At 45.3% G+C, this 20,611-nt stretch overlaps 2 protein-coding genes across 2 annotated transcripts in view; one reads left to right on the top strand and one right to left on the bottom strand.

The window, feature by feature from the left end:
* The window catches only part of LOC149460655 (uncharacterized), a 111,350-nt gene extending 109,662 nt beyond the window's left edge, over positions 1-1,688 (bottom strand). Inside the window, exons 1-3 of the mRNA XM_089679394.1 lie at positions 1,569-1,688; positions 1,355-1,452; positions 1,106-1,247 (exon numbers count right to left, since the gene is read on the bottom strand). Of these exons, the coding sequence (XP_089535520.1) occupies positions 1,106-1,247; positions 1,355-1,452; positions 1,569-1,653 (325 nt within the window). The 5' untranslated portion in view covers positions 1,654-1,688. The remainder of the gene's footprint in view (positions 1-1,105; positions 1,248-1,354; positions 1,453-1,568) is intronic.
* Positions 1-18,056, top strand: part of LOC149460654 (uncharacterized) — a 76,016-nt gene extending 57,960 nt beyond the window's left edge. The window contains exon 3 of the mRNA XM_089679395.1: positions 16,790-18,056. Coding sequence (XP_089535521.1) covers positions 16,790-17,564 — 775 coding nt within the window. The 3' untranslated portion in view covers positions 17,565-18,056. The remainder of the gene's footprint in view (positions 1-16,789) is intronic.
* The last annotated feature ends 2,555 nt before the right edge of the window (positions 18,057-20,611 follow it).

The following is a 20,611-nucleotide window of genomic DNA, read 5'->3' as shown; positions in this document are numbered from 1 at the left end:
GGGGAGAGCAGAAGTCAGGACTATGTAATGTACAACATAGAGTATATAGTGCAGGGGTCAGGAGTATGTAATGTACAACATAGAGTATATAGTGCAGGGGTCAGAAGTATGGAATGTACAACAGAGTATATAGTGCAGGGGTCAGGAGTATGTAATGTACAACATGGAGTATATAGTGCAGGGGTCAGGAGTATGTAATGTACAACATAGAGTATATAGTGCAGGGGTCAGGAGGATGTAATGTACAACAGAGTATATAGTGCAGGGGTCAGGAGTATGTAATGTACAACATAGAGTATATAGTGCAGGGGTCAGGAGTATGTAATGTACAGCATAGAGTATATAGTGCAGGGGTCAGGAGTATGTAATGTACAACAGAGTATATAGTGCCGGGGTCAGGAGTATGTAATGTACAACATGGAGTATATAGTGCAGGGGTCAGGAGGATGTAATGTACAACAGAGTATATAGTGCAGGGGTCAGGAGTATGTAATGTACAACATAGAGTATATAGTGCAGGGGTGAGGAGTATGTAATGTACAACACAGAGTATATAGTGCAGGGGTCAGGAGTATGTAATGTACAATATAAATTATACAGTGTAAGGGTCAGGACTCATAATATTGGTATTCAGTAATCAGTGGAAGATTAAATGTTTACTGTAGACAAATTGCAGAGATCCCACACCGCTGCCTCCCATCTCCTGAGACTGCACTCAGTGACTTGGGTCTGAGACACTACAGACATATCCCTCCACCCGGCACAGGTAACAAATACTGGGAGAATTGCTATGTCACCACCATGAGGAATAAGATCAAAATCACACACCCCAGGTGCCTAGGTCTAGTGATGTCTATGGTAAAAATCAACATTTTGCTGCCAGCTGAACCCCAGAACCTCCATAAATCCAGTCTAGATACATAAATTGTGTCTGCAGCACAGAGAAGGAAGATTATCCGAGAGAAATCCAGGAATACAGGACGGGGAACACAGCTCAGGAAAGTGACCAGGGGATTACAGGCTGATATCACCCAGTCCCCGCCCTACTCTGGACCAATCAGTGAGCAGAATGGGTGGAGGAATGGATTTAGTGTTCATGACCCACCTGTGCTGATCTCTGTAGGAGTGTCCTCCTCTATAAATGTCCCCGTTATTCCATCCTCCTCCATAGACTGCTGATCATCCCTCACATACGCCTCTTCTTCTTCTGCTTTCACCTCAAATTCTATATCGATTGGATCTCCACTCTAAATCAAGGAAATGAGAGAAAATATCATCTGTAAAATATAAACTCAAATGAAAATCCACACATCATCTTTACAAGTCCATGTTCTAGATGCTCCATCCCACCAACCTTAAAATGGTGAGGGATGGTGTGACCTTCCTGTGTGGAATCCCGGGAACACAGAGGACGGGGACATCTCTCTGGTGGGTTCCCATGACTGGATCCATCTGTAGGAAACACACACACTGACTGAATCCATTGTTTCTATGTGTTTATCAGATGATGGGGGATCTAGGTGGATCCTCCGTACTGCTCTCTCCTTTACAATAAAGTCTCCTCTTACCCGGTGATGTGAGGGGCGGCTGATTGTCCATCATGACGTCCTTGTAGAGATCCTTGTGTCCTTCTAAATACTCCCACTCCTCCATGGAGAAATAGACAGTGACACCCTGACACCTTATAGGAACCTGACACACACAATGATACAGTCACCATCCAGACACATCCCTTGTCTGTTACTGGAGAATGTCCCAGAATTCCCGGCACCGCTCACCTCTCCTGTCAGCAGCTCCATCATCTTCTTGGTGACTTCTAGAATCTTCTGCATGTTGTGTCTCTCAGGGTTTAGGGAGTCACATGGAGGCACTGTGATGGTCATATGGTCACCTGACTTCAGAAGAGGAAATCTCTGTATTGAGGAACCAATAGGAATATCATGTTAGATTCCCAGAATCCTCCTCACCTCTCCGGTCAGGTCTGAGTTTTATTACTAGAGATAACAGTGATGTCATGTGACCTCCCAGAATCCTCCTCACCTCTCTGGTCAGGTCTGTGTTTTATTAATAGAGATAAGAGTGATGTCATGTGACTTCCCAGAATCCTCCTCACCTCTCCGGTCAGCAGGTAGATGATCTCCAGGGTGAGGTTTAGTATCTTCTCAGTCATGTGACTCCGGTCCTCCTCCATCCTCATTGGTGCCATCATGTGATCTATACAGGTCTCCTTGTAGACGGATAACTTTGGGAAATGAAAGTAAGAATGATTTGGATGGTATTGGTCACACAATAATAGGATGTGGATGTGAGGGGGGAATAGGAGGGTTGCTGGACATTGAAGAACTACTCCACCCTTGGGAAGATGTTTAGTTGGGACTGTTTAGTATTTGCTACACCTTGGAGGTCCCGGGACCGTCTTGTCCTTCCAGATCAAAAATCCCCTTTTCTCTGTTGGGTTTGTTTGGTCTCTGAACTGGTTTTGATGAGTTTTAGATCTGCAGACAAGGAATGATAAATATGATCCTTCCTATGACTTGTTTGCTCTGAGGCAGTGCTGTGAGGACAATGTTGGGTCATCGTGGTGTCCAGGAAGGGGAACTTGATGACTATTGGCTGGATTTACTGGCTAATCAGGATAATTGCCAGAACTCCAGCTGCAAGGCTCCAATCTCTGACAGCTTTCTAACTGACAGGAGTGATGTCACTGTCACTCTCTGCAGTATGAGAAGGGATTGGATAGAATAGAAGGATGGTGCTGGTGGAGTAGAGAGCTGTGAGGGAGGGGTCTGTTCTCTTTCCTCCAATGGTAGCCCAGTATGGGTAGGAGGAGAATGGCAGGGGGTAGGGTCTTGTTTTCATCATTGGCAAGTATACTGTAATATCCAGGACATTGTACAGAGTGGTGGTGGGTTCCTGGGGCTCTGAATTCCAGCACCGGGCACTGCCAGAGCCTGTGTCATGGGAGGTATTGGAGTGTCTCCTGAAGATGTTCAGCACTGACCCCTGACTACCTTTTAGTCAATAATACACCAACAGACCCCCTCTAAGAACAAGTACCCACCAAGGGGCAAAAGACTTCCCTTCTTCATTCCACTTGGTATCTTGGAAAATGTTACTTGACTGGTCAGATGATATGAAGGTGAAGGTTGCCTTCCTTTCCTGGCTGGAGTTCTGTAAGAAGGTCTGGAAAATAAGTGCAGGTGGGAGGACAACCAGAGACCAAGAGCCCCCCTCCCTACCTCAGAGTCCCCCTGAGCCCTACAACCTTCTCTTCCCTCAGAGACATGTTACCTGCCAACCCTATCAACCCAGATTTCACCATCTACTCTACACCCTCAGGGGTCCCAAAGTCTCTCATCCTTAGTACCTCCGTGAGTCCTCTCAGCTCCCCTTCATCCCTCAGACCCCTTATTTTTTTCCTCCCTCTGACACCAATGATTGAACATATTCTTCATGGCAGGCTGGGGAATGTTTTGTTCTGGGTAGAGAAGAAAAATCTGTTTGGCTGCACATCCAAAAAAATAAATCACCTTTATTTGGACATATTCAAACCAGACCCTCCACAATGTATAAAAGAGGGAACATAGCACTTCAGTGGTGATTACTCTTCATTCATTTGGAATGTTTCCTTCCTCCTGAGCAGCAATGTAAGGGGCTCTATGCTCCATACTCCTGACCCCGGCACTCCATCATTGTGTTGGCTGCATAGTGTAATGATTGCCCATTGGCTGCCTGTGTAGTGTCATCATTGTCCTTTGTAGGCCATGTATGGTCAGGATGGTCCTTGTCTTGTCTATTTATTGTCAGTGCTGTTTGTTTAGAGGACCATATTACTAGAATTTATCTCCACAATGAGGAGAATGTTCCGGCCCCGGAAGTGGGGGAATGTTCTGCCCCTGAAGGGGTTAATCTGGGTTCCCACACTATATATGTGTGTATCATCATCTGCTGGAGATAAAAGACGTCACAGTGACTATGGAGGAAGAGGACGGACATGACTATGGAGGAAGAGGACAGGCGTGACTATGGAGGAAGAGGACGGACGTGACTATGGAGGAAGAGGACGGACGTGACTATGGAGGAAGAGGACAGGCGTGACTATGGAGGAAGAGGACGGACGTGACTATGGAGGAAGAGGACGGACGTGACTATGGAGGAAGAGGACGGACATGATGGGGGTTACTGGGTGGAAATAGGAAATCTTATTACCTCCTCTGCTGCCACTTCAACCAATGTCTACTCTTCTTTGAGCCACATGAAATGTCCTGTCTTTGTTCAGATCACTTCCTGTCTGTACCTGACATCACTTCCTGTCTGTACCTGACATCACTTCCTGTCTGTATTCCATAGAGACTTCCTGTCTGGGTTTACATGAGATCACCACCTTGTGGAGTTCAGAGGAACTGCAGCCCTCAAAATATCTCATAATAGCCATTCCTGTATATTATCTACCTTTGAGGGCTACCACAGAAGATCAACAATTATTTTAAAAATAAAGAAAAATAAATCTAGATCTTTTGCAACCAACTGTTTATGTAATAAAATATCTAAAGAAAAGTCTTAAAGACACAGAACACAAGTTAAAAAAAAAAGGTAAACCCAATGAAACAGATACCTCCGAAATGTATATTTTTGTTGAAGAAAATGCAAATATACATCCTAAAGTATAAGAATATCTATCAATCCACTGATAATGAAGATGTTAGACATAAATGACAAGGATGTAATGGTCACAGAGGAATGGTGGTGGAGATCTCTCAAAGTAAGAACACTTCCTTGAATGGTTCTATAAATAAAGAATGAATCCTGGAGGGAATAAAGCTGTAAAGCAATAAATAATATATAAACTGGGCCATCCACTTCATCCATAAAGACATTGTGATTGAAGATCTTCTAGATCACATAGAAGGAGGACTCATCCATGATTTCATACATTTGTTTGGAAGGATAGAACAATCCTCAGAAGGGAACATGTAGGATGACAGGAAAGGCTCCTGACTGGTGAGATCCTCCAAACATAATGATGACATCCATGAACTGGAGCGAGCTCGTTGGGGTGATAAAGCCAATCTGGAAACACTGTGTAGACGTTCTCCAAGAACTCAGCACACTCCAGGTGTGGAGAAAGTCTCCAGGTGGGTTTAGCCTGTCATTTATCATAGGTAGACATGTCCACACATGGACTTCCACAGGGACCCCCGAGACTACATATAGAACTTGTACAGTGTCCCCAGGTCTCCAGGTGGGTTTAGCCTGTCATTTATCATAGGTAGACATGTCCTCACATGGACTTCCACAGGGACCCCCGAGACTACATATAGAACTTGTACAGTGTCCCCAGGTCTCCAGGTGGGTTTAGCCTGTCATTTATCATAGGTAGACATGTCCTCACATGGACTTCCACAGGGACCCCCGAGACTACATGTAGAACCTGTACAGTGTCCCCAGGTCTCCAGGTAGATTTAGTCTGTAATTAATAATGCACAAATGTCCATATATATGGATTTCTACAGGGACCACTGATACCATCTATGCATGGCTTGGATGTCACCCAGATTACTAGGAGCCCATAAAGCAGATGACCATAAAAAGATATAAAAGTCCACTCACTGTCATGGAGCTTCAGATCAAAGGACCTTTGATCCAGGAAAGAACCAAAGTGTATCCATCATGGAGAGATATAGAGAGCACCATCATAGGATCAGATGGGAAAAGACTGACATGTGACTGGTTTGGTTGGTATCCCAAAAGGACAAACAAACTGGAACATGGGAGCCAATAAACACCAGATGCTAGTGCCAAAAAAGTGTACTTTACATTAAACATACAAAACACCCCAAAGCCACCCAATACCAACACAAATACAGAGGTACCATTCTCCATATTCTGGATAGTCAAATCCAAAAGTGTAATGGTCCTAGCATGGTAGGTATACGTGGATTTCAAATTGAACTAATTTTATTCCAATAAATCTACAAAACTCTCATCTTCCTGAGGTTCACCGTGCCAGAGAATGAGAACGTCATCGATGTACCTGAACCAACCAGTGATGTTGCTCAGGTACCCTGACAAGGCCTCATCCCCAAGCACTGACTTCTCCCATTCTTCAACATAAAGGTTAGCGTAGGCCGGTACACATATTATTCCCCATTGTAGTGCCTTGTGCTTGGCAATAACATTTATATCCAACAGGAATGGATTATTTTCCAACAAAAACTTGAGTAATCCGAGAACAAAATGTCTATGTGCAAAATGATTCTAGGTCTGCTGTTGAGTGATTTTCTATAACCTTTAAATCCTTCTTATGAGGGATAGAGGAATATGTCACGGTCCCCCCTCGCTCTCCCTCATCTTCCTCCCCCCTCCTGTCACGGCTTCCCCCTCGATCCCTTTCATCCTCCCCCCTCCCTTCCCCTTACAGGTTCCGACATCCCGCACAAGCCTACATCAAAGGCTGTGCAGGAGGTCAGGAACTGTTCCCTGTGATGTGGTTAGCACCTCTCCCCAGCTCTGCCAGGGAGGAGTCTGACACCCCGCTGTGCCTGCACATGGATTCTTCATGTGCAGGCCACCGGGGTGTCTCTGCGCACGCCCCTTCCTTGTCCTGGTGGGCGCAGTGTGGCCATGAGGCTTCTCGTGCTCTGCGCCTGCCAGAGACAAAGGCCGCGCTCCCTGGGCGCAGCCAGAGTGAGTGGAGCTCACCTCATTGCCCCGGCAACCTGACACAGGGCTGGCCTTTACCAGGGCAAACAGGAAGCATCCTGCTCCGGGATAAGAGGACAGGAGCAGGACCCAGGTGTTTGTTGGTCCCCTGCTCAGAGAGAGAACAGCTGTGTGTGGTCTGAGCCAAGGCCAGACCCCATTGCCCATTGCCCCGCTGAGTGCTCTGCTGATTGCTGTGTCCCTGGGGGTTACCCCTGCCTGCTGCCACTGTGTGCCTAGAAGTTACCCCTGCCTGCTGCCGCTGTGTGCCTGAGGAGTTACCCGTCTGCTTCCGCTGTGTGCCTGAAGAGTTACTCCTGCCTGCTGCTGCTGTGTTCCTGAGAAGTTTCCCCTGCCTGATGACCGCTGTGTCTCTGGGGAGTTACTCCTGCCTGCTCTGCTGATCGCTGTGTGCCCAGGAAGTTACCCCTGCCTGCTGACCGCTGTGCCTGAGAAGTTACCCCTGCCTGCTGACCGCTGTGCCTCAGAAGTTACCCCTGCCTGCTGCCGCTGTGTGCCTGAGAAGTTACCCCTGTCTGCTGCTGCTGTGTCTCTGGGAAGTTACCCCTGCCTGCTGCCACTGTGCCTGAGAAGTTATCCTTGCCTACTGACCACTGTGCCTCTGGGAAGTTACCCCTGCCTGCTGCTGCTGTGTGCCTGAGAAGTTACCCCTGCCTTCTGACCGCTTTGACTCTGGGAAGTTACCCCTGCCTAAAACCATGAGTGTTCATATTTCCCCCACCTGGACTACCCCATTGAATCTCTATATTGCCCTGTCTGGACTGCCCCATTGAATGCTCATATTTTCCTTGCCTGGACTGCCCTGTTGAATCTCCATATTGCCCTTGTCTGGACTGCCCTATTGAATTCCCATATTCTCCCTGCCTGGACTTCCCCATTGTACACCCACATTCTCCCTGCCTGGACTACCCCATTGAACACTTGGATTAATACTTGCTTGGACTGCCCTATTGCATGCCTGGATTTTTATAGCTACCTGGACTGCCCCACTGAGTGTTTGGGCCATCGTTACCCAATTCACCCTATTGTGGGCCGGATTATCGCTGTTCTGACTCCTCCCCCCCTCTTCCCCCCTTTTTTGGGTACCCGGATGCTACCTTATTACCTTGATTGAGTGTCTTTCCCATTTCAATAAAACTTTGTGTGTTTATCATCCTCCGTGTGTGTTCTGTCCTGCCTACGCTTCCATCACAGAATATAATGCCTCTACATCTAATGTAAGATGACATCATCAGGTACTAACAAATCATTTACAACTTTTAGGAGGTGCAAAGTGTCTCTCACATAGGAGGGTAAAGCCACCACAAAAGGTTGTAGCAATTCATCAATATACTCATTGACTTTCTTGTGAGGGACCCCCTCCCTGAGATAATAGTTCTTCCAGGAAGGGGTCAACCACTGATTTATGTACTTTTGGAAGTCTATTAAAATGGTATCTGGATTTAATACCTAAAAGAAGGTTGTGGTCTTTTTATCAATGTTACCCTTCTCAGAAGCTTCCTCAGTCACACCAGAGAGGACCTTCTGACCATTCTCCAGGTTGATGGTTGTTATCTTAGTGTACCTTTCCTTATGTTTTATGATCTGTTGACGCATCAACACATATCTTTGTTGATCCATGATGACCAGGTTTCCCCCCTTGTCAGTAGGCATGATCACAATGTCATGACAGTTCATAAACTGTTCCAAAGCAACACATTCTTCACCCATAGGATCATCATAGGCCATCTTCCCAAAATTCACCGTTTTTACTTCTCTGATAACCGTAGCCACAAAACACTGAACTCCAGCTACTGCCGACAAGAAGGGAAAGAGAAGATTTAACACGTAAACCCTGATCATCGGATCTCATTTTATGATAACAGATCAATGATCTCTTATCAAAGTTGGGACCGTTTCTCCAACCGATTAAACACTCTGTGAATCCCCAGATATATCTAACGTTCTGCTTTCTCATTTGTTCAAGTAATGGTTCAATATTCTGCTTCTTATAAAAGTTTCCACTGCTAGGTCAGCAAAGATCTGCAAATTTATATCTCCATATTTTATTGCTGCCCTTCCTTTTATCTCCTTCCAAAGCTCCTCTTTATCCCGGTAATAATGTAATTGTACAATCACATCTCTCGAATTTTCTCTTCTACCTTCTTGCCATAATCTTCCAATTCTATATACTTTATCAGTTTTAAGTGGCTCTGTTGCAGGTCTGTCCATTACTATTACAAGCATTTTCCCTGTTGTTTCCATTACATTTTCTCCTTGGGAAGTCTCTGGGAAACCTGGAATCCTTAAATTGCATCTTCTATCTCCTGATTTTGCAGTTTATATAGCACATTCCTCTGTTCTTTTCTCATTTCCGTCATCTGTCTCTATACATTTATTATGGCTTGGTCATGTTTATCCAATTCTTCCTCCGTCTCTTCTACCCTCTTCAATACCTGCCCCAAATCTTTGTGCTGTTTCGCCATCTCCTGTTTTATTGACTTTTCTAACCCTTTAAACATTTCTGCAATTTCTGTTTTAGTGGGTAATTGAGAGTTCTTTTTTTGTTCTTCTATGTTCTCCAAATCCTGTTTTTCCTATATCTCCTTCCTCTATATCCTGACTAACGTTGGTCATGTCCAGGACAATCTAGAGCCTTCTCCAGTGCTTCCATCTCTGTTCTTCCACTTATTCCTTGCTGTCTCTCGGGGGTCTGTTTCTCTTGTTGGGGTATATAATTTTGAATTGAGCTTGTCTGGGAGGCCTTTGGCCCTCCTCCTTTTATCCCTTTATTTTTCATACTGTTCACATTTTTTTCCTTTTCTCCTTTCTCTCCCCTCCTATAGACCTCTGTTAGTATCCAGTCCCCTTTTGGGTCCTATCGATTTTAGTTTATCCTCCTTCCCCTTCTTTTTTAGGATCCCCGGGGTTCTGTCCCCTGGGTGCCTCCCCCCCTCAGACTTACTTCACAGTTCCAATCAATTATAATAAGTTATTTCATGTAAATTTTCCTTTTTCATTTCATCTCAGTCACCATCCTGATCTCTTCTTCCTCCACACCAGATGATTCAGTCTTCAGATGGGTCTTCTCCTGAATGAGTGAGATGTCTGCTTCCCTGGCTGTTGGTACAGCTTCCGGGGGGGGCTCCCTTGGTGCCCCTACAGGGGACCCAACAGCTCCAGCCTGATGGTATCCAGGAGGGGGGGTGGTAAGGAGAGGGGAGAGAGGTCCGCCACTTCCTGCACTCCTTCACACTGGCCAGCTTCTCCCAGCTCCCAGGACTCCTTTGCAGCGAGTCATGTGACCGCTCAGCATCCACGCTGGATCTCTGCTCTCCTCCTCCTCCAGCCTCAGCTGCGCTCTCACTCTCCGTCACCAGCCGGCCAGCCCAACCTGGAAGGGTCCGCACTCCTCGCTCTCCCCCACAGGGGACCACTCCTGATCCCAGGTAGGTCACGGCAGCTGCTCCTAGGGGATTTCCTCCTGTGCTCTAGCGGGACATTGGAGACGCCTGGTGCTGGGAGATCTCACATTGATCTGCCACTTGGTGCCATGTTTAGCCTCCTCCTCTGCAAACTAGTTTCCTTCATTTATTGATAAACACAATAAGATCAATGAAGTGGGTGTAAAGTGGAAGCAGTGGATGTGCAGGGAGCAGCATCTTGAGCACAAAGCACTTTATGTTGTGGATGGATTTGCACACGGTTCAGTTTCCTTCATTTATTGATAAACCCCATAAGACCAATGAAGTGGGTGTAAAGTGGAAGCAGTGGATGTGCAGAGAATAGGATTTGGAGCCCCGAGCTCTTTATCTCTGAATGTCTCCACATATTTGTAGTGTATTTGTGATGATTTCTGTGCACACACAATAGGACAGCGCTGTGACACATAATGCTCTTCTAGATGACAGGGAATCCTTCCCTTTGTTACAGCAGCAGTCCGCTAGAAGGTTTTTGTAGGTTTGGAGTTGTTACACATAGCGCGGGTTTTATCCATTTATAGTGATGACATCATTGCCCAAATCTGGGGGTCACCAGCCATTTCCACCCTTTACTCCCAGCTGGGGGGCTTTGTATCCATATACCAGATGTTCTACAGGACTAAATCTGCAATCAATGTTACTGCAAAATCAAAGGGGCCAAAACCCCTCCCCCGAGGAGTCATATATTTCTGTCCCCCTTGGTGGGAGTGGAGGTGACCCCTCTATAAGGATCTACAGTCCATACACACCCAGCACAAGGCCGGGGTCACACTACCAGACGCTTCTCGGGGCTGCAGTTCCTCTGAGCTCCACAAAGTGGGGATCTCACTTCTACCCAGACAGGAAGTCTCTATGGAAGACAGGAAGTGATGTCAGGTACAGACAGGAAGTGATGTCAGGTATAGACAGGAAGTGATGTCAGGTACAGACAGGAAGTCTCTATGGAAGACAGACAGGAAGTGATGTCAGATACAGACAGGAAGTGATATCAGGTACAGACAGGAAGTTCCAGGGGAAACATGAGTAAGTAGGAAGCAGAGAGGAGACATTCCTGGATCTGGCAGCAAAGGAGGTAATACTGAGATTAATTCCTTCAGGGGGAGGAGTTGATGATAATATATCTTGCTCCCAAAGCTGGCCTACATGGTTTAGAAGGACACAAGGATCTCTACAAGGACGTCATGATGGACAATCAGCCGCCCCTCACATCACCGGGTAAGAGGAGACTTTATTGTAAAGGAGAGAGCAGTACGGAGGATCCACCTAGATCCCCCATCATCTGATAAACACATAGAAACAATGGATTCAGTAAGTGTGTGTGTTTCCTACAGATGGATCCAGTCATGGGAACCCACCAGAGAGATGTCCCCGTCCTCTGTATTCCCGGGATTCCACACAGGAAGGTCACACCATCCCTCACCATCATCAGGTAGATGATGACAATTATTGGTAGTTGTGATTTATACACAGCATGTTTGTTACAATGAATGTTTTATTATATCTTTCAGAGTGGAATCCTCGGGGATGATAATATTGATGTTAAAGAAGAGTATAAAGAGGAGGATGAGGAGTATGGAGTGATGGAGGAGTTTTCAGAAGGACACAAGGATATGATGGAGCCACCTAATACCAGGAACCCACCAGAGAGATGTCCCCGTCCTCTGTATTCCCGGGATTCCACACAGGAAGGTCACACCATCCCTCACTATTACAAGGTTGGTGGGATGGAGCATCTAGAACATGAATTCATAGAGATGAAGTGTGGATTTTGTGTGTGAGATTTTATTTTACATGTGATATTTTCTCTACTTTTCTTGGTTTAGGGTGAAGATCCGATAGATATAAAAGTTGAGGTAAAATCAGAAGAAGAAGAGGCGTATGTGAGGGATGATCAGCAGTCTATGGAGGAGGATGGAATAACGGGGACATTTATAGAGGAGGACACTCCTACAGAGATCAGCACAGGTGGGTCATGAACACTAAATCCATTCCTCCACCCATACTGCTCACTGATTGGTCCAGAGTAGGGCGGGGACTGGGTGATATCAGCCTGTAATCCCCTGGTCACTTTCCTGAGCTGTGTTCCCCGTCCTGTATTCCTGGATTTCTCTCGGATAATCTTCCTTCTCTGTGCTGCAGACACAATTTATGTATCTAGACTGGATTTATGGAGGTTCTGGGGTTCAGCTGGCAGGAAAATGTTGATCTCCTTCATAGGCATTCTATGACCTAGGTACCTGGGGAATGTACCTGAGGTCTTCTTCCCCATATCCTGGATTTAAAAGGCTCTGTGACAGAGCAATTCTCCCAGGGTTACTCTGTTGTCTGCTGGCTGTGCCGGGTGGAGGGATATGTCTGTATAGTCTCAGACCCAAGTCACTGAGTGCAGTCTCAGGAGATCGGAGGCAGCGGTGTGGGATCTCTGCAACTTGTCTACAGTAAACTGCCACTGATTACTAATATACTCTATGCACTATATACTCTGTTGTACATTACATACTCCTGACCCCTGCACTATATACTCCATGTTGTACATTACATTCTCCTGACCCCTGCACTATATACTCTATGTTGTACATTACATACTCCTGACCCCTGCACTATATACTCTATGTTGTACATTACATACTCCTGACCCCGGCACTATATACTCTATGTTGTACATTACATACTCCTGACCCCTGCACTATATACTCTATGTTGTACATTACATACTCCTGACCCCTGCACTATATACTCCATGTTGTACATTACATTCTCCTGACCCCTGCACTATATACTCTATGTTGTACATTACATACTCCTGACCCCTGCACTATATACTCTATGTTGTACATTACATACTCCTGACCCCTGCACTATATACTCTATGTTGTACATTACATACTCCTGACCCCTGCACTATATACTCCATGTTGTACATTACATTCTCCTGACCCCTGCACTATATACTCTATGTTGTACATTCCATAGTCCTGACCCCTGCCCTATATACTCTATGTTGTACATTACATACTCCTGACCCCTGCCCTATATACTCTATGTTGTACATTACATACTCCTGACCCCTGCACTATATACTCTATGTTGTACATTACATACTCCTGACCCCTGCACTATATACTCTATGTTGTACATTACATACTCCTGATCCCTGCACTATATACTCTATGTCAGCAATGGGCAAACTACGGCCCGGCGGACCTTTTAATCCGGCCCGCGGAGCTAGGCTCCCGCAAGGCCAGTGGTCGGCAAGCCGCGGCTCTTTACAAATTTAGATGCGGCTCTCCTGTGTGCCGGGCGCCCGCTCCCCTCCCTCCTCTCCCCTCCTCTCCTCTCGGATGGCCGCCCCCCCTCTCGGATGGCCGCCCCCCTCCCTCCTCTCGGACGTCAGGACTCTGCAGCTGTCAGGATGTAGGCGGGGCAGCCAGGATGTAGGCGGGGCAGCGTGACGAACTCCTCTCACAGTCCTCCCTGAAGACCAGAACGGCGCGGGAATACGAGAGGAACGCGCGGACCAAAGGTAAGTGAATTGACACAGGGGGGGGACTTACTATATGGGGGACTTACTATATGGGGGATGAATTACTATAGGGGGGACTTACTATATGGGGAATGAATTACTATATGGGGGACTTACTATATGGGGAATGAATTACTATATGGAGGACTTACTATATGGGGAATGAATTACTATATGGGGGACTTACTATATGGGGAATGAATTACTATATGGGGGACTTACTATATGGGGAATGAATTACTATATGGAGGACTTACTATATGGGGAATGAATTACTATATGGAGGACTTACTATATGGGGGATGAATTACTATATGGGGGATGAATTAATATGGGGGATGAATTAATATGGGGGATGAATTACTATGTGGGGGATGAATTACTATGTGGGGGATGAATTACTATGGGGGATGAATTACTATATGGGGGATGAATTATTATGGGGGATGAATTACTATAGGGGGGATGAATTACTATGGGGGACGAATTACTATATGGGGGACGAATTACTATATGGGGGACGAATTACTATATGGGGGATGAATTACTATGGGGGATGAATTACTATATGGGGGATGAATTACTATATGGGGGATTAATTACTATGGGGGATTAATTACTATGCTTACTATGGGGGAATATTACTATACTTACTATGGATGACACATACACATCATTCATCTACTCTTGGTCCGGCCCCCGGGTCCAATATATGAACCCATTGCGGCCCTCAAGTCAAAAAGTTTGCCCACCCCTGCTCTATGTTGTACATTACATACTCCTGACCCCTGCACTATATTCTCTATGTTGTACATTATATACTCCTGACCCCTGCACTATATACTCTATGTTGTACATTACATACTCCTGACCCCTGCACTATATTCTCTATGTTGTACATTATATACTCCTGACCCCTGCACTATATATTCTATATTGTACATTACGTCATTCTGATACTATATAGTCATATCTGCTGTATCTTATACAATATATTGTACATTCCATAGTCCTGACTTCTTCTCTCCACCCTCTGCTACAGTATCTCCCAGAAGTGAGCCCCCCTCACATTTGTGTCAATATTTGATTCTCTCTTTTCATGTGACAACACTGAAGAAATGACACTTTGCTACAATGTGACGTAGTCAGTGTACAGCTTGTATAACATGGAAATTTGCTGTCCCCTCAAAATAACTCAACACACCGCCATTAATATCTAAACTGCTGGCAAACAAAGTGTGCCCACTCCTAGGTAAAAATATCCAAATTGGGCCCAAAGTGTCAATATTTTGTGCCATTATTTTCCAGCACTGCCTTCACCCTCTTGGGCATGGAGGTCACCAGAGCTTCACAGGTTGCCATTGGAGTCCTCTTCCACTCCTCCATGACGACATCACTGAGCTGGTGGAGTTGCTCTCTTCCACCTTCCATTTGAGGATGCCCCACAGATGCTCAATAGGGTTTAGGTCTGGAGACATGCTTGGCCAGTCCATCACCTTTACCCTCAGCTTCTTTAGCAAGGCAGTGGTGGTCTTGGAGGTGTGTTTGCGGTCGTTATAATGTTGGAATACTGCCCTGCATCCAGACTCTGAAGGGAGGGGATCATGCTCTGCTTCAGTATGTCACAGTACATGTTGGCATTCATGGTTCCCTCAATGAACTGTAGCCCCCCAGTGCCGGCAGCACTCATGCAGCCCCAGACCATGACACTCCCACCACCATGCTTGATTGTAGGCAAGACACGGTGGTCTTTGTACTCCTCACCTGGTTGCCACCACACACGCCTGACACCATCTGAACCGAATCAGTTGATGTTGGTGTCATCAGACCACAGGAGACGGTTCCAGTAATCCATGTCCTTAGTCTGCTTGTCTTCAGCAAACTGTTTGTGGGCTTCCTTGTGCATCATCTTTAGAAGAGGCTTCCTTCTGGGATGACAGCCATGAAGACCAATGTGATACATTGTGCGACGTATGGTCTGAGCACTGACAGGCTGACCCCCCCCCCCCCCCCTTCAACCTCTTCAGCAATGCTGGCAGCACTCATACGTCTATTTCCCAAAGACAACCTCTGGATATGATGCTGAGTACGTGCACGCAACTTTGGTCAACCATGGCGAGGCCTGTTCTGAGTGGAACCTGTCCTGTTAAACCGCTGTATGGTCTTGGTCACCGTGCTGCAGCTCAGTTTCATGGTCTTGGCAATCTTCTTATAGCCTCGGCCATCTTTATGTAGAGCAACAATTCTTTTTTTCAGATACTCAGAGATTTCTTAGCCATGAGGTGCCATGCTGAACTTCCAGTGACCAGTATGTGAGTGAGAGCGATAACAACAAATTTAACACACCTGCCCAAGAGGGTTAAGGCAGTGCTGGAAAATAATGGTGGCTATGCAAAATATTGACACTTTCGGCACAATTTGGACATTTTTACTTAGGAGTGGGCACACTTTTTTTGCCAGTGGTTTAGACATTAATGGCTGCATTGAGTTATTTTGAGGGGACAGCAAATTTATATGTTATACAAGCTGTAGTACGACACATTGTAGCAAAGTTTTTTTCAGTGTTGTCACATGAAAAGAGAAGATGGCGATGAGTAATAGAGGGGGTGGGGACCCTCGTCCTATAATCCCCTCATCACTGTCCCTCCTATAAAAGACAGTTCTGGTTGTTTCCTCACTCTCTGACTAAGGTCCATGAATAAAGAAATGACCTGGTAGGAGATCAGAGGAGCCATTTCCTAGTTCCCTTGAGGGTGGAATTGTAAGCTCCTCAGAGACCAAGCTGCCTGATGTGGGCGGAGTCCTGGTTTGGGGGAACCAATCAGCTCCTGTCTAGTAATCCTCTTTGTCTTTGTATTTTAGTCCATGGCCGGGAGATGAGGAAAACCTCCGAGGATTGTCTCACTTTGTCTCCAGACTGGAAAGTAGAAGATGAGGACATCACACAGTATAGTCCAGGAGAAAACCCGGCTCCCTCCAATGTCCATCCGGCACCACCCAGTGTAGATGGACCATCGGATTCCTCGTATCCTGAGGAACCTCAGACTGTGCGGGACTGGGTCGGTCTTCCAACAGAGAAGAGGTTTTCCTGTACTGAGTGCGGGAAGGGTTTCTGTTTTAAATCACATCTTAACATGCACAAAAGATCTCACACAGGTGAGAAGCCATTTTCCTGTCTTGAGTGCGGGAAATGTTTTTCATTAAAGACCAATCTTCAAATACATCAGAGATCTCACACAGGAGAGAAGCCATATACCTGTCCTGAGTGTGGGAAATGTTTTTCTGGTAAGTCCAATTTTTACAGACATCAGAGATCTCACACAGGGGAGAAGCCGTTTTCTTGCCCTGAGTGCGGGAAATGTTTTTCATTAAAGACCAATCTTCAAATCCATCAGAGGTCTCACACAGGGGAGAAGCCATATTCATGTCCTGAGTGCAAGAAATGCTTTTCACAGAAATCTGATCTTTACACACATCAGAGATCTCACACAGGGGAGAAGCCTTACTCCTGTCCTGAATGTGGAAAATGTTTTTCAGAAAAGTCTAGTCTTCACAAACATCGGAGATCTCACACAGGAGAGAAGCCGTATTCCTGTCCTGAGTGTGGGAATAGTTTTTCAAGAAAGTCCAATCTTTACATACATCAGAGATCTCACACAGGAGAGAAGCCATATTCCTGTCTTGAGTGCGGGAAATGTTTTTCAAGGAAATCACATCTTCACAGACATCAGAGATTGCACACAGAGGAAAAGCCACTTTCCTGTCCTGAGTACGGGAAATTTTTTTCAAGGAAATCACATCTTTACAAGCATCAGAAGTCTCACACGGGAGAGAAGCCACTTTCCTGTCTTGGATGAGGGAAATGTTCCTCACTGAAGTCCTGTCTTCCTGTACATCAGAGATCCCACACAACCCTGGAGGTGTATTAGTGCCTTGAGTGTGGGAAATGTCTTCTAGATGAATGTTGCTGGACATTCCAGCTCTCATGTGGGGAAGAAGCACACCCTGATATACACCTCAGATATACTCCATGGCTGATCTTCATCATGGAAGAAACAGTTCATAAGGAGATCAGAGGTCACCAAAGACATGGATGAAGGTGTGGGACCGGGTTAGCCATTTTTCAGTGTAATCTTTCACAAATTCTTAGAGGTCTATGTTTATAAAATGAGTGGAATAAATATGAAATGTGTTTGCTCAGCTCAGCACATATTGTCCGTATTTTATTTCATATAGTGGTTTCCTATGACCATCTAGTGCAGGGCTGTCAGACTCTGTCACTGTGGGCACACCAAAATTGTTGGTCATTGATAACAGTAGAAAAATAAAAATGGAGTCATTGCCTTTCATTGGCTGAGTACATTTTGTGGTGAGAGATTTCATAACTATTTAGAGATCTATTTAAAAAATCTTAGTTGAATGAATGTGACGATCCTTCCCCCAGCTGTGATGAGTTTTGGCCATTGTTAGGATAGATCGGTTTTGTGCCGGCACCCTCCGTCCAATCACGCCGGATACAAAGTACTCTGGGAATAATGCAATTCAGACACTGAGGTGTGAAACGCAGAATTCAAAGTCTTTATTGTTTGAGGTGAAATCCAGAAATAACAATGGAAACCCACGAGTAAAGAACTCACTGGAAGAGAAGTCCTCAAGAGAACAGAGCTGCGGCTTGAAACACAATTTGTATTGAAATTGGCATGACAACAATAGAAAGCTGACATTGCCCTCCACCCAGCACAATAAAATCATGACAACGTTGCCATACAGAGAGGCACCCACCTAGGCACCCGGGTCCACGCTACACGCACACGTACAGCACTAAGATTGGCCAATATAATGAGGGACTGTGAAACCCAAAGAGGGTCATTCCACATCAAACATAGAAATCAAGGGAGATCAAAAATAATAAAAAAAAAATGGAAGTAGAGTAATCACAGAAGGCAGTGGAGCCAAATGTAGATTGTGGCAGGATCAAAAAACTTCAACACAATAAAACAGACTCAGGCAGTCCTTGTGTAGGTGTATATGAATCCCGGTATATCCATAGAAGGCAGTCCAGAACACTCACATGTGTGAAAGATAATTGTAAGGATAGGAATACAGCCCGTTGTGCCTATAAACCAAATAGATGGACCCCCAATAGAGGGAAATGATAAAACAACTGTAAGCAGTATATAGAAATGGGGAGACAAACGGTTATCATTTATTAGACCACATGGATCAATCCCTTGATGGTTGTTGAGGCCATAGATGCATGACAGACCCATATACTTCCCATAGAGGACAGTCCACTAAATCATCCTTGATTGGAGATGTAAATGGCCATAATCTCAGTATGATTGGCAGTATACAGGATACAATAAATGGGGGGTGAGCTGTTGTACAGATCTGTAATGAATCGCTTTCCCGCCATAAGGATAAATACATCCAATAAGTAACTCAACCGAGCAATTTGCTATTGTGGGGAATTTTCCCAATATATTGATGCCTTAATGTGAAAACAATGTCTGCTCAGCCAACCATATACCGACATCTATGGTGATCTTGACTAGCTGCAACATGAGAGCTGCAGGAGCATACCATGTGGTTGTCCAGGGATGGAGAGTCTGTCAGATGGTCTGGTGTGGTCAGATTGTAGAGCCGCCAAGGAGGACCCGGATGGCGAGGAAGTGAGCGTTACAACGCTGTGATGTCAATGCATTTCACCCATTGAGTCACGTGAGCTTATTCAGGATGTAGCGGCCATATTGTTGAAGACATTTATAGGGGACACAGTCGTCACACAGGAAAAATGGCCACTACAGAAAAGTCATTCCAGCAATGCAAAAATGCTACAAATCATCATATAAATAAAACAAAAAGAGGGGATTCAAATATACATAACGGGGCAAACATTCCCATACATAGGGGCAACTAGAACCCCATATAAAGTACAGTATATGCCATAGTGAGCCAGAGTAACCAAATGGCCAAACAGGAAAGAGATAGGATTAGTCAGCATATATAGCCGATTGTTAACAAATGGGAATTATAGGAGTGAGTAGGGGGCAAAAAGGACAGTTATGGGTCAAGAAAGACCTGTAAACTGAATTCAGTATTTAAGCCACTAGGTGCTGGGATCCAATTTTAAAGAGCCATTCCTTCTTCTTACATAAAAGAATTGTATCAAAGTCACCCCTACGATTGGGCAAATTGAGTGCATAAATGGCCTTCACACGCAAACCGACAGGAGATGAATTGTGGAATTTAGCAAAATGTTCAGCTGCAGGAGTTCGATCGTGTTTATTACAAATGCGTCCTAAATGTGCACCTACAGGAGTTCGATCGTGTTTATTACAAATGCGTCCTAAATGTTCACCTACAGGAGTTCGATCGTGTTTATTACAAAAGCGTCCTAAATGTTCACCCATTCGTATACGTGATTGCCGTTTTGTTTTTCCAATATATATTTTGTCACAAGGACACTGGAGCATGTATTTCACACGTGTGGTGGCACAGTTCCTGAATTGCTTTAAATGAAAAACTTTCTGTCTGTTGACAGCAGAAAATCTGTCTGTCCGGTCAACTTACCTGCATATACTACATCGTTCACAGGGAAACATTCCGATGAGCGGAGCTAAATCTGTTAGCCAATTGTTTGTTGGTGTGAATTCGGATTGAACTAGATTGTCCCTCAGGTTCATTGCTCGCTTAGTGACCATAAGGGGTCTAGGGCCTACAATCTGAGATAATTCAGGGGACTGAGTAAGGATGTGCCAATGCTTAGTAAGAACTTCCCGTACCGCCTCCCACTGGACCCCAAACCGGGTAATAATACGCACAGAAGACAGATCATGAGAGACAGAATTGTCAGTACATGTATGTAATAACTTCCCGCTTACATTTAGAGGCTTCACTTTGG

This window comes from Staurois parvus, unplaced genomic scaffold (genome assembly GCF_062004578.1).
Source record: "Staurois parvus isolate SC_StPar_1 unplaced genomic scaffold, SC_StPar_1.0 ptg000223l, whole genome shotgun sequence".
In the NCBI taxonomy this organism is placed as follows: Eukaryota; Metazoa; Chordata; class Amphibia; order Anura; family Ranidae; genus Staurois; species Staurois parvus.
This window is presented reverse-complemented; position numbering and strand designations above follow the sequence as displayed.